The 14113-nt window shown below is 42.3% G+C and overlaps 1 protein-coding gene across 6 annotated transcripts in view; it reads left to right on the top strand.

The window, feature by feature from the left end:
• Positions 1-14113, top strand: part of SEPT11 (septin 11) — a 95077-nt gene that overhangs the window by 35524 nt on the left and 45440 nt on the right. For 5 of the 6 annotated variants that reach the window (XM_008055615.1, XM_008055607.1, XM_021711153.1 and 2 more), the window contains exon 2: positions 12755-12869. In XM_008055615.1, the coding sequence (XP_008053806.1) occupies positions 12755-12869 (115 nt within the window). Of the gene's footprint in view, positions 1-12742; positions 12870-14113 lie in introns of those variants that run through there. The other variant, XM_021711161.1, reaches the window with a different exon arrangement.

The following is a 14113-nucleotide window of genomic DNA, read 5'->3' on the forward strand; positions in this document are numbered from 1 at the left end:
TTTCATTATTGGAAGACTTCCTCAAAGGCAAAAGACTCTAGCTAGTCTGTGGTTAGCTGCACTTATCAAATTCAGCGCCAAAGCATTGCCTTGGCAACTTGAGAGAAATCTAGCTTATTATGCTTTTACTAATGTACCTTTTTTTCCTCTAGAGACTAAGTTGTGTTTAATTTTGAGTTGGGGAAATAATAATATTCATTGTTATATCTCATCCTAAAGTTACATGGGAGAAATGGGAGTGTTATAATAAGGCACACTCTGGTAGGCACAATGCTAAGATGGCCCCGAGCTCCAGTGCCCTGGCATACATACTGTATAACCCCCAGAGCTTGCGAATGTCACTTTCATGAGTAGTTTATGATTCAGTACAGCTGGCTTTAAGAAATGGAGATTATCGGGCAACCACTTCGAGTCCCCTCTCACTGTGGGAGTTTTTCTGTCCTCTCAATAAATCCTGCTTTCAAAAAAAAAAAAAAAGAAATGGAGATGATCCTGGTGGATCAGATCCAGTCAGGTAGTCCCTTGAAAGGAACTAGGCTCTTGCTAAAGAAAGACATTACAAATGTGGGAGGTACTTGAGAGGGATTTTCCACTGCTGGGTTTGGAGATGGAGGTGGCCACATGGCTTGGAACTGTCAGTGACCTTTTGAAGGTGAGCACAGCCTCTGGCAGCCAGTGAGGAGAGAAGGCCATCAGTACTGCAACTGCAAGGAATTGAATATGCCTGCATCCTGAATGAGCTTGGAAGTAGGTTCCCCCATCCTAGCCTTGAGAGGAGAGTCTCAGCCTGATTTCAGACATGTGATATCCTGAGCAGAAAGCCAACTATGGTCACATCCAGATGTGTGACCTATGGAACTAACTGCTAATAAATGGATGTTGTTACCTCATCAGCAAAGGTCCCTGCATGATCAATGTTTGTATACCTAACCCTGAATTGTATCCCACATCTTTATAATAGATAAATAAACTTTAAAAATTTAATTAAAAAGGGCTGAAAAAAAATAAAATAAATGGGTGTCGTTTCAAGTCACTAAATTTGTGATAATTTGTTACATGACAAGAGGAAACTAATACATGCCCCAAATTTGTGTAAACAACCTCTGTTCTCTCCTGATAGTGTTTCATCCAGAGCTGAGATTAAAACAAAGTAGAATTTGTAGGAAGGCTGGAGGATTTTGGCCATAATTGTTTAGAAATATTTGCAGAGCAAGATCAGTGTTATGCAAAAAAACAAAAAAAACAAAACAAAAACCAACCCATCAGACTGGTCATGAACTCCCCAGACTCAAGTGCTCCTCCCACCTTGGCCTCCCAAAGTGCTGGGATTACAGGCATGAGCCGCCATGCTCGGCCAAAATCATATTTTTTAAAAAGAGTATGTTTATTTCCTGAGAGTGTATTTACCGTGGCTTTGGCCATTTTGGATATAATCCCTTGGTTTTCAGTGCTGGAAATGAAATGTATTGCTACTCAGAGATGTTCCAGGTCAGCCTGGCTTGGGAACTGAACATGAAGGGAAGGAGAAAGAGGCCAGGTTGTAACTGAGGGAAACTGTGCCAGGCCTTTTGCTCATGACTGCATTAGCACTGGTTGGGACTTTTTTCTCTTCTCTTGCAGAGACTACTATCACATGGCCATAACTGTCGCTGAAACCCCCTGCCTTTTCAGAGAGGGACAGAAATAAATGGTGACTTTCAAAAAGGAAGTGCCTAATTTGTATCCGGTGATAGAAATGATGGCATAGGGAAGGAAGCCTTCCATCCATATTTCGTTATTTGCTGATTAATGTGTTCAGTGAATAGAAGTGTATGAACTGAGCCATAGCATTTCTCAAACAGGAAGCACTGAGGAACGGATGTGTGAACATGAGGAGTAGAATGGGATATAAAAATTGAGGAAAGACTTCCAACTGCCTTGGGCCTTGCCATTCTCTCTGACCTCCTGTTCGTCACTGTTTTGAAAAAGCTTGTCTGAGAGATATACCACCTGGTAGAGGCAGGGCAGAAGGGGCAAAATGACCCAAAAGACCAACTATGAGACAGTTGGTTTTTTTTTTTTTCTGCAAGAGAAGTGATATGTCCTAAGTGGCATCAGGCTATTGGGGCTCACTGGACAGTGAGGGGGTTTTGGAGTGATCTGTGTCCCCACTCCCCCATGTTTGCCTATTAGCTTTCCTAGATGGCTGCCGGGTGATGGGCCCCGATCATCTCTGTGATGGGGGCTGGTGTGAAAGGACAGCTGCAGGGTCTGTTTCTAATCAGGCCTTGCCTTTGTACATATTTCTTGCCTATTTGTCACATGGCTTCTCTCCCACCCATCTTCCTCTAAGTACTGCAGAATTTGCAGGCGGCCCTGGAATGCACACGTGGACCTTGTCATTCCCAAACATGAGACTTTCTGCTGCTCAGCACTTTGTAATGTTCAGCTGTGACAGGCATTCATCACTCAAACTCATAGGGAGACTGTGGTCTCTGGAAACTTAAGAAAATGTCTTTTTTGTTGTTGTTAGTTCTTGGCATCCAGTTAGATTTAACTTCTCAAGAGTTTACACAGACTTTTAGAAAAACATTCTGTCTGTAAGAAAAATGTACTCCTACTTTGTCCTTGGCAGTTACTTGCTGAGATACTATTTTGCTAATGGTCTTCCCTCGCTAGCCAGGGCCGCCAGGAGCAGCTGGGACTCTGTTCACATCAGATACCTGTTTCTGTGAACTGCTTCTCAGCATGCTTCTTCTGACAGGTGTGTGAGAAATCTGATTTCTGATGGACTGAGGATAAACTCTACATTTACAGGTAGGAAGCCTAGGAGAGGGAGTGGGCGGTGGGTCATGCCTAGGGGAAGTTGTTGGCCCAGGCAGACGAATCGAATTTCAAAGGAAATGCGGGCAGTTATGGTTTTATCTGAAGGCAGGATTGTAGAGAAGACAGAAAAGGATCTGGAAGCATAGGTGAAGAACTAACTCAGGCCTTTTCTATTAGTTCTCTTTAGCAACCAGTTTGAGTTATCTGCAAGTGGGCCCCAGTGGAATGGAGAGAAGGGTGGGCCAAGCACCAGGGTATTGGGTTGTCCTATGGCTTACTTTCTTTCCTCCTGGCTCCGGACACAAGAAACACTAGACAGATAGCCCCTGTACCTGTTTCCTCATCTGAAAACAAGACGGTTGGAGAATGTAGCTTCTGTGAAACAGTGCAAGTGGGCACACATTTTGGTGAAGTCTAATATGGGGGCAGTGTTAGGAAAAGAGGAATAGCAAAGCCATTGGATTTCAGGGGGGTAGTACTGACTGGAAGGTTGGCTACAGTCATGGCAATGAAGAGGGCAGAGTGGGAAAGATTTGCCAAAACATGGTGTGGTGAATAGATGGTCCAAAAGTGTTAGGGATGACATCTGGGCACAGAGGAGAAAAGCTAACCTGGTCATGATGACTTCAAGAAGTCTTCACTGTCCAGCATAGGGGAGGGTTTAAGGTGATTCAGCAATGGATGTTTTTTTTTTCCCTCCAAGAAGGGTGCGGACCTATAACTTTGTGTAGATTTTATCACAGGCTAATAGATATTTTCTAGGGGCCTCTTTGGTACCTTAAAAATTGACGTTGTTGCCATTTGGCATGAAAATAATGGGAGGAAGGACAACTTTGAATGGAGAATGGGGGATAGGAGGAGTTCCACTGAGAAGACACTGGCTTAGAGTCTCCTGGGCTGGGGATGCACAGGTTGGAGCCCAGGAGGAGGGAGTGGGCTGAGTCACGCCTAGGGAGTTGTTGGCCATGAGTCATGGGCAAGGATGGGATCACCCAGAAAGGTATAGCTGAGCTAAAAGCAGAGAATTATATTCACTCATTCTTGCAACAGCCTTGTGAGATAGTTTATCTTAAAGGTGCGAAAACTGAGGCTCAGCAGTTAAGTGACTTTCCCTAGGTCACACAGCCAAACACTCGCAGGCTTATCCTTGTCTTGACTTCACACATCAGGTAACTTCCACTGCCCAATTAGTCTTTTTTATTATTCTCATCACTTTCAATGTGACATAGTTCTGCTATTAGAAAAATTAGGTACTCATATTTTATCCTGTCATCTACCATAGTAGCTGCAATCAATAAAAAGTGCAAGCTTACTTCCCTTAAAAATACTTTTATTATTTATTTATCTATTATAATTACTAATATTCCCTGATTTTAAAATTTTTTATTCATTTTCTGTTCTCAAAATACAGGGTTTTTTTCAGTTGTAATCATTCAAATGTTATATAAACATAACAATTAGAAGACTAAATTTGCTAAAATCCTACCATCCCCAAAGAAAGCTTTCCTATGCTTTATTATTTTTGCAAGAATCTAGAAAAGAAAAATTTGTTCCTCTACTTGGGGTCTTTTGGTTACTTTTAGAGATAAGTAATTAGAATTGGGGAGTTATTCAATGTTAATCAAGTGCTTTTCTGGTTATTTAGTGGCTCCTTGGGTCTTCATCTCTGAGGGCTTTGTGACCTGGGGGCTGGCCCTGGATGCCTCTCCTCAGTTCTGGCCTCTTGCACTGAGAAGTGGTTCTTTCCTCTTGTCACCACATGGTTTTCCTCCTAGCAGTTCCCCTTTCCTCCCTGGCTTTCTCTCTGTTCTGCTGCTTATATGACACAATTTCCTTGAGGGCCTTTATGGCTTCAGCCTTGGAATTTCATGGTATAGATGGCAAGCAGAGTAGCAAATGTTGCTCAGATCAACCTTAAAGAATGCAATCCCCATTGGTAATGAGATGCTTCAGACATTTTACATTATGAGAATTGCCCTAGCAGTGCCTAGCTTTGGAAACATCCCAATGCAGGCTTCATAGCTGTGGTTTGGGCCGATGCTTTGCATTCCAGTATTTTCTCTTTTGCATGGGAACTGAGGGCATTTCCTATCTTCCCATCAACCTTCTTTGCTTTTAAAGAGAGTATGGAAACCAACTTGGTTTCCATACTCTCTCGAATGCAGTCAGATAAGAGTCTGTATTTACAGAAATCATCATCAAGGTACTTGGGTAAAACTTACTTCTTAGACAGTTTGTGAAGCCAGAATTTCTCCAAATGCTGAGAAGTGGCTGGTCAAGAATTTTAGGTAGGAAACAGTATGTTCTGTTCTTTACCTCTCTTCAGCCAGGTGGCATCAGCACTGCTGAAATAGGACCTCAAAAAAAGACACTATCTAAGATGAAGAAGGAATTTGCTCCTCTTCTCTTTTCCAAGTGACCATTTTTCGTGGGGGAAAGACTGCAAAGAGAGTACATCTTTCACATGTCTGGCAGCCCCTGGGCTCCATCTCAGCTCTGTCTAAAATTGGATATCCCTGCACTGGAGACTGGAGTCTTAACTATTTCTACCTTCTCTTATAAGGCAGTGCTGCTCAGAAAGGCTCGTTGTTTTCATCTGAATATGTGAAACCTGCACATTAACTATACATAGGAGTTACCTATTAAATTAATATCCATCAATGCTTTGGGCTAATGCGTATTTTTTAATACTATAGGCTGGCAACTTCACTTGAAGACTGAGTAGCTAATCACATGAACTATAAGGTTGCATAGTGTTCTGTGTTTTGGCTAGCCTTGTGATGGTTTGATTGACGTCTGTGTACCCCACTGCACTGTATGCTCTGTGAGCTGAGGAGGCTTTGTTTTTCACCAACATATCCATAGCATTTCCCACAATATCTATATATGCTAGTACTCATTCAGTCTGTGTTGAATGAATGAAAGTATGAATAAAGATTTACTTTTTTTCTTGAGGACAGATAACCTATAACAGAAGAGTTATTTCCTAGGTTTTCTTCTGAGGATCTAAGTGTACATTTTAAAAATCTTGTGGAAGAATGTAGCTATAGCTAAGGGAAAAAAATAATTGCTTTCAAGTAGAGTAAGACATGGAGGCACACACACAGATTTACATTAAGTTTGGAGTTTCCCAGGATAACTGATAGAAACTTCTCTCTCATGGGTCATTTAAAAATTTAGCTATCTGAATCTGACAAGAGAAAACATACTACTAGAGATCTTTTGTCCTGTTTTTGGCTTTCCTTAAGCAAAATGACAGAATTGATGTATGCATGTCTGATTTTCAGACTCAGGAAGCCTTAGAATTAGCGTTAGAACTGGGGACTTTGCTTAGAGGTCATTTGGTTCAAATTCCTCACTTTATAGATGAGGAAACATAAGCCTGGGGATTAAGTGACTTGGATCAATATTATTTATTATCCATAAACTGAGGCTTTGAGAAAAATGTAATCACCTTGTCTTGTAAACAAAAATCTCCAGCTTTCTAGCTGAATACATAAGTTATTTCAAATTTAAAAAAAAAAATTTAAGGAGGGGAGATCTTTCTAAGCTTAAATTATAATATCTGATTTTAAAGGTAAAAATTAAGCTGCTTTCAAATTGAAATTTAATTTTGATTTGTTTGAATTAAACAATGAGAGCATCACCTTGGTAACTGTTCTCTTGTTTCTGCAACTGATAAGGATCTGAGACCATAAGGCTACCTAACAGCATCTACTGAAATGCTTCAGTTTAAAAGAAAAGAAAAGAAAAGGGTCATCACAGTTTGTCAATTTCTATAGATTCTGGGCTGGGTTCTGCCGCTGGTATATAGTCACATACCACATTACATTTCTGTCAACAGTGGACCTGCACATACCACAATGGTCCCGTAATATTATAAAGCCATATTTTTACTGTACTTCATCTGTGTTTAGCTATACAAATACTGTGTTCCAGTTGCATACAGTATTCAGTACAGTAACTCACCATACAAGTTTGTAGTCTTGGAGCAACAGACTGTCAGGAGCCTAGGTGTGTAGCCGGCTCTGCCGTCTGGGTTTGTGTAGGCACATACTGTCATACTCAAGCCATGGTGAAGCTACTTAATGAACGTGTCTTTATCGTGAAGTGACACATGGCTGTAAAGACAAAAGTGAACACAGGAATTCAGAATGCTGTCTAGCCCCGGAGGATGTTGATTCTGTCAGCTGCTGATTCTGCAGACAGGAATGCCAGTCTGTGGCGTTTGTAAATGACTTCTCCTCCAGCTTTGTAAATGACTCTCCTCTTTAGGAGTAGATTTTCTTCATGCATGAATCCTCATTCTCTTTTACTCTTTTCCTCTCTTTTTACTTTCTTGTTCATTCTTTAATTGTAATGCCTTTGTGATTTTACTTTCCTGGTTTGTCAGAGAGCTTTGCTGATCAGCAACTTCTCCTGGGATGCCCAGCAGCAATAACAGGACTCCTATTTTTTTTTAGCTGGGGTTCTCACTCTGTCTCAGGCTGGAGTGCAGTGAGTGGCACGATCATGGCTCACTGCAGCCTCAACCTCCTGGGCTCAAGCTATCCTTCCACCTCAGCCTCCCAAGTAGCAGGGAGTACAGGCGCAAACCACCACGCCCAGCTGATTTTTTTATTTTTATTTTTTGTGGAGGTGAAGTGTTGCTGTATTGCCCAGAGTGGTCTTGAACTCCTGGGCTCAGGCAGTCCTCTCATCTTAGCCTCTCAAAGTGCTGAGATTACAGGTGTGAGCCACCGAGCCCTGCCTTTCAGATTTTAAAGTATAATTGTCTCTTCTTTCTGTGTCATTTAGGGAAAGAAAGCCCAAGTTTCTGAGGACCTATTAAATGTTAGGCACTCTCATACATACCTCCTTAACTCCTGCCAATGACCCTGTCAAGTGCCCGTTTTTACTGCTGGCAGAATGGAGACATAAAGGACGTAGAAAGCAAAACTGGGATTCAGACCCATGTCTGACTCCAAGCCTTTTTGGTGCCCTGCTCTGGGCAGCAAGATTTGGAATTGGAATTGTGGGACATATTTCACAGCAGCACTTGGAATGTAGGTGGTGGCACACACTCTTATATAATTGTTTTATAATTATCTCAATAATGAAGTCAGCTGGAATCTTTTTTAAAAAACTTGCTGATTATAAACAACAGAGTATATATTCATAATAAAGTGGCCCTTGAGCATATCTAAAAGGGTTCCTCAAGCAGGGCTTTTGTTTCACTGGTAGATTTGGGGAACTCCAGCCTTCCTAAAAGGTGCTCTCAATCTCCCTGACCAAAAAGCTCCTTCACCCCTGTTCCTTCCCCTACTTAAAAGTTATGGTATTTATCACTTTATATCCTTGGTAAGATTACATTTACATCTGTCTTAGCTCTACTGCTACATTGTGAAAACTTCAGGGCAGGAACAATATTCATTAATGAATAACAAAAATAACATTGCTTAGTTTTCTTAGTTTTAAGCAGTGAGTATTTTTGAATGAACAAATAACGTAATTGTATCCAAGAGGAGATATTCTAAAAGGAGAAAAGTGAAATCATCAAGTGAAAGACTGGTTACCTTATTTTATACCATAGAGGTTGGTCATAACCCATTCAAGATAGAATGGGTTATAGAAATCATCTGGTCACAAATCCTCCTTGGATGGATTAGCAAATGGAGGTTTAAAGAAATTAAGGTTCTCTACTGAGTTATGTTGTGGCTCCATTGGCACTTTCCTTTCAAAAAATGGTTAAAACTAAGTATTGCATTATGGGTTTCATGTGCTACAGCTGCAAAAATCAAAATCTAGTCTTGATTGCCAGAACCATTGAAAGTTGACTTGAAGCTACTTTACCAATTCCCATTCTCAATTTCCACCCTCTATGATTGCCAAAGAATTATGGTTTTAGAGAAATTTTTTTCCTTGTATTTTAACGTATTGGGTTTTTATAGCAGCTGAAATAATTGTACTATCCTGGGCTACCTGGGAACTTATTAAATGATTTTGAGTTGGCTGTGACTGTGTTTGAGGACTCAGGAATCTGACTTCCTGGGTCCAAATTTCAGCTCCTTGACTTTATTTACTAGCTATGTGATGTTGGGCAAGCTACCACGCTTCTGTGCCTATCTTCTTATCTGTTAGTTGAGGTTGGTTACCTTATAGAATTGTTTTGTTTTCCAAGTTGGAGTCTTACTCCATTGCACTGGCTGGAGTGTGGTGGCATGCTCATGGACACCGCAGCCTTGACTTGCTGGGCTCAGGCAATCCTTCCGCCTCAACCTTCCAAGTAGCTGAAACTACAGGCGTCTGCTACCATGCTTGGCTAATTTTTCAATTTATTGTAGAGATGAGGTCTCGCTAAATTGCCCAGGCTGTTCTCAAAACCATGGGCTCAGGCTGTCCTCTCACCTTGGCTTCCCAAAGTGCTGGGATTACAGGCTTGAGCCAACATGCTCGGCCATAGAATTGTTAAGAGAAATAAATTGGTCTATTAATGTGTGGGGTTTTTCTGGATCCTTGGAAATAGTCAATAAATGTTAGCTGTTAGGATGATCATAGAATACCAAATAGCTTGAGCCACCTTTATTTATTCAATATTTTTCTTTTATTGGTAAAGGGAATGTTTACTGAATTTTTTCTCAAGATTTCATAATAAAAACAATGATGGAAGTAAAATTTTATTGGGATCTGGAAGTTTTTGGTATGTAAACCTTGTATGTTAAGACCCTTTCAGATAGAAGAAATAATATGAGTAAATTCTGATGGGAAGAACCCCAGGGCTTGCCCCAGGTAACAGTAATTCAGAAAGGTGCTCCCTGGGGAGAGCTGGGAGAGTTGATAGGAATGGAGGGTTTTTTTTGTTTTTTTGGTTTTTTTTTAGTCAGAGTCTCACTCTGTCATCCAGACTGTAGTGCAGTGGCATTCTCACGGCCACCGTATGCTGCCTTGATCTGCTGGGCTCAGGTGATCCTTCCTCCTCAGCCTTCTAAGTAGCTGGAACTACAGGCACATGCCACCATACCCAGCTAAGTTTTTGATTTATTGTAGAGATGAGATCTCACCAAGTTGCCCAGGCTGGTCTCAAACCCATGGACTCAGGCAATTTTCTCACCTAGACCTCCCAAAGTGTTGGGATTATAGGCGCGAGCCACCAGGCCCAGCCAGGAATGGAGATTTGGGGTTAACTCATGGGTACCTGAATTGGAGACCAAGGAGTTGGATTGGGGACCTTTGGGTACCAAGATCTCCTCTCTATAGCAAGGTAGAGAGAGGAAGTATTAGAAAAGGTGGGACAAAGCTGGGAAGACCAGCTGGGAGGCATTGAATAGGTGGACTAGGGCTGTAGAGGGTGTACAGCATTGATAGGACTTAACTGATGGTGTGAGGAAAGCTGCTCTCCAGCCTGGGCAAGTACCGTGAGCAGAAGCAGGCATCTGAGGGGGTGAGTTTGGGATAGAGGAATATGATTTCAGTTTTGTGAACATCAGTTTGAAGTACAGAGAACTGGCCCTATGAGAGAAATTCAGACCTGGAACCCAAGCAAAGACTTTAGTATTGGAGATGCAGTCAGAGAGTCATTTCCGTATGTGTGACAGTGTCAATGACATGGGATTACAAGAAGCCCTCTGAGACTGGGCCGTAGACTCTAAAGAGACCCTACCCACACTCCTTAGATTGTGACAGTGAAGACAAATACCACAAAACACCAGAGTGTGGGAATCCAATTCAGCTGCCCTGTGCGGCCCAGAGAGTCGCTCAGAGTACTCCTTGCCTTTCTTCTGGTGCCTTCTATCTTTTAAGCTTGTTTATGAGCCAGAGGAAGAACTGCTATTTCCCTTTCCCTGTCACATCCTGGTGGTCAGAGACTAATCAGATCATTAATACTGTGCAGAGAATGGGGCCCCAATTATGAAATGAAAAAATGTGTGGTGAAATGTACATAGTCTATATCACTATGTTAGAAGATAGACTCTAAAGATATAACTTTGAATTTCAAAAATGTCAAGACCAAACTGTTTTATAACCTTTCATTTTGTATGTGGTTTTCAATGGGTATAAAAATACTCCGTGGGTGTGTGGGTGGTTTTTTGTGTTTTGGAAATGGTAAGAATATGAGATGCTGAGCTTTGGGTTCTGGGACGAGAGCTGTAATTACTAACTGATTCTTTCCCAGGATTGGCTTGTGGGTAGATATCTGGTAAATAAAAACCCAGCAATCCAGAGTCCAGAGTGATAACCCCCTTCTCCCCTCCCCCTGAAATTTAAAGTATCGTCATGGTGCAGAAGAGAGGGCATGTAGGGTGCGTTTGCCTTGTCCTGTCTCCTTGCATACCAGCCACTGGCTGTTGGAGCCGGCGACACAGCAGAGGCAAAGGCTGGTGCCGTGGCTTCTCCTAGCCTGACACACGACAGCCACTGCACAGCTGTGATGGGAAGAGTGCTAAATATAACCCAGAGCTCATCTTGAATCCTCCGCCCCAAACTCTCGGCAGATGTGGTGAACACCCTAAAAATACCTGCTGTCTGAAGCTTTGAGGTATCTAAAGAGGAAGGGGCAGGGACTAGAACGGGGCCAGAGGTAGGACGGTGTTATTGGGAGGCCCTCCCAGCCACTGGGACAGCTGCCCTCCATGCCTGCCCCTAGCTGGTGGGTGTGCTGTCTGTCGTGCCGTCCTGTTCTAGGATAAGTACCAACCCTTGAGGCTCATAGTTCCTGTTGGCAGGTTTCAAGGAAACTATTCATAGGCCAGACATTTGTTCTCTGTCCCATTGACCTCAGAACTGCAGCTGCCACCATGGTATTCAGATAATGTGTTGGGTTTTAGTCTTATTTCACAGAATCAGAACTTACGGGCTTTAGATATCTTATGTGTTGCTCATACCCATTAAAGTCACTGCACTTATGGAGTTATGTTTCTGAACCTATGTAGTCATAGACATAGACATCAGTCCTTGGCTGTTAAAAGAAATCACCCTCATGATTATATAACCTAAAAAATTGGAGAATAATGAAAACCAGTCTTTTAAAAACATAGGCTGGGTGTGGGGCTCACACCTGTAATCCCAGCACGTTGGAGTCTGAGGCAGGAGGATTCCCTTAAGCCCAGGAGTTTGGGACCAGCCTGGACAAAATAGCAAGACACTGTCTCTACAAAAAATAAAAAAATTGCCAAGCACAGTGGCTTACGCCTGTCATCCCAGCACTTTGGGAGGCAGAGACGAGAATTGCCTGAGCCCATAGGTTCGAGATCAGCCTGGGTAACTTGGCAAGACCTCTTCTCTACAACCAAAAAAATTAGCTGGGTGTGGTGGCACATGCCTGTAGTTCCAGCTCACTTGGAAGGCTAAGGTGAAAGGATCGCCTGAGCCCAGCAGGTCAAGGCTGCAGTGGTCGTGAGTATGCTACTGCGCTCCAGCCTGGGTGACAGAGTGAGACTCTGACCCAAAAAATAAATAAATAGGACTTAAAAATTAGCTGGGTATTGTGGCACGTGCATGTAGTCCTGGCCACTTGGAAGACAGAGGCAGGAGGATCACCTGAGCAGGAGTTCAAGGCTGCAGTGAGCTATGATGACACCACTGCATGCAAGTCTTTTTTTTACTATGAGTTGACAGCAAAAGGAAAGTTTTTTCTTGAGCTATGGAAACTATCAAAATGGTTGGAGCTTTTTGTAACTTAGTATATATCTGAACTAGTCACCTATAGAAGCTTATGTTCCACCTGCTTATAGCAAGAAGTGAACTACTCTGGGAGACAGCCTTCTTGGGGAGACTGGGATTTTGTGGGATAAGACTAACTTTGGAGTTGTTGATGGCCTCAGCGTAGAGAAGCCAAGGAGGCTGTGAGTTCTCAGAGAGTCTCCTTTTCCTGTGCATGTCAAGAGGAGAGGAAGGGAGCAGAAGCGTCTGTGATGTGATAGCCAGGTGGCATATTTGTGGACTCTCAAATGTTTTTCCTCTGAAATTACAGAATGAAGAGCTTCGAAACTTGTCCCTTTCTGGCCATGTTGGATTTGACAGTCTCCCTGACCAGCTGGTCAACAAGTCAACTTCCCAGGGCTTCTGTTTCAACATCCTGTGTGTTGGTAAGTGGTTTATCACCTGCTACTGAGCAAGGAGTGTTTCCGTGAAATGGAAGAATTATATTTTTACCCTTTTTTAAAATCAGTAAAACAAGGGGAAATACCTGTTGTACACACATATCACATAGTTATAAAGAGTCAGAGTTGTATTTGGGTAATGCTTTGTCAACTTTGTGGTGTTATTCAAATTATTATTTTTATTTCTATCTCACAGCCAAGCAACAGGTCAGTTTAATATTGTAATTAAAACAAGTATTTTGGACCAGGTGCAGTGGCTTACGCCTGTAATTCCAGCACTTTGGGAGGCTGAGGTGAGAGGATTGCCTGAGCCCACGGGTTCGAGACCAGCCCGGGCAACTTGGTGAGCCCACATCTCTACAATAAATAAAAAAATTAGCTGGGCATGGTAGCACATGCCTGTAGTTCCAGCTACTTGGAAGACTGAGGCAGAGGGATCACCTGAGCCTAGCAGGTCGGAGCTGCGGTAGCCATGAGTGTGCCACTGCACTACGGCCTGGGTGACAGAGTAAGAATCCAACTCAAAAAACAAAGTAAAAATAAAAAATAAAAAAAACACGTATTTTGATTTAGGGTGGGAAGACGAACTTAGAGCCTGAGTAGACTCTAGGATGGTGAGAGCAGGAACTGGGATATGCATAATAAGGACATTCAGAAGCCTTTTAAGAATTGGCTTCTGGAATCTCTGACTATAGTACAGTTGCAATCTCTACTCATGTCTCTTAAAGATATGCTACCTAGAATTAGTAAAAACTACAACCACCCTCAATACCTTAATGTAGTTATTATAATGTGTAAAACTTTTGCTTTTGGGTAAAAGATAATTTAAAATTTTGTTTTTCATTGGAGAACTTTTTTTTTTTTTTGCCTAGATTTTTGAGTTAACCTTCAGCCCTTAAGTAGGGATCTAAAATCACCCTTAGTCTATTCCTGGTAAGCAAATGCAATAGGCCAAGGACATCTGACTGACTTGCATCCCCGTGTACTGTATGCCCATCCCTTAAACATTTTTCTTTAGATAAGGCCTCTGTCTTGGTATTTTCCTTCATCTCTCCAGTCATTTCCTTTCTAAACTAAGAAGAGGAACATGGAAAATAAGAGGGGAAAAGGAAGAAAATGAAAATAGAGATCTCCGGCTAGTTGGAAGGAGCCATGTCCATGGAACAGAGGGAGGCTGTTCCTTCACGCTCCCTGGCCCTCCTGGTGGCTAAGAGCAGGGAAGTGGTTCA

Source organism: Carlito syrichta, unplaced genomic scaffold (genome assembly GCF_000164805.1).
Source record: "Carlito syrichta isolate Samal-C Ts95f unplaced genomic scaffold, Tarsius_syrichta-2.0.1 Scaffold82255, whole genome shotgun sequence".
Taxonomy (NCBI): Eukaryota; Metazoa; Chordata; class Mammalia; order Primates; family Tarsiidae; genus Carlito; species Carlito syrichta.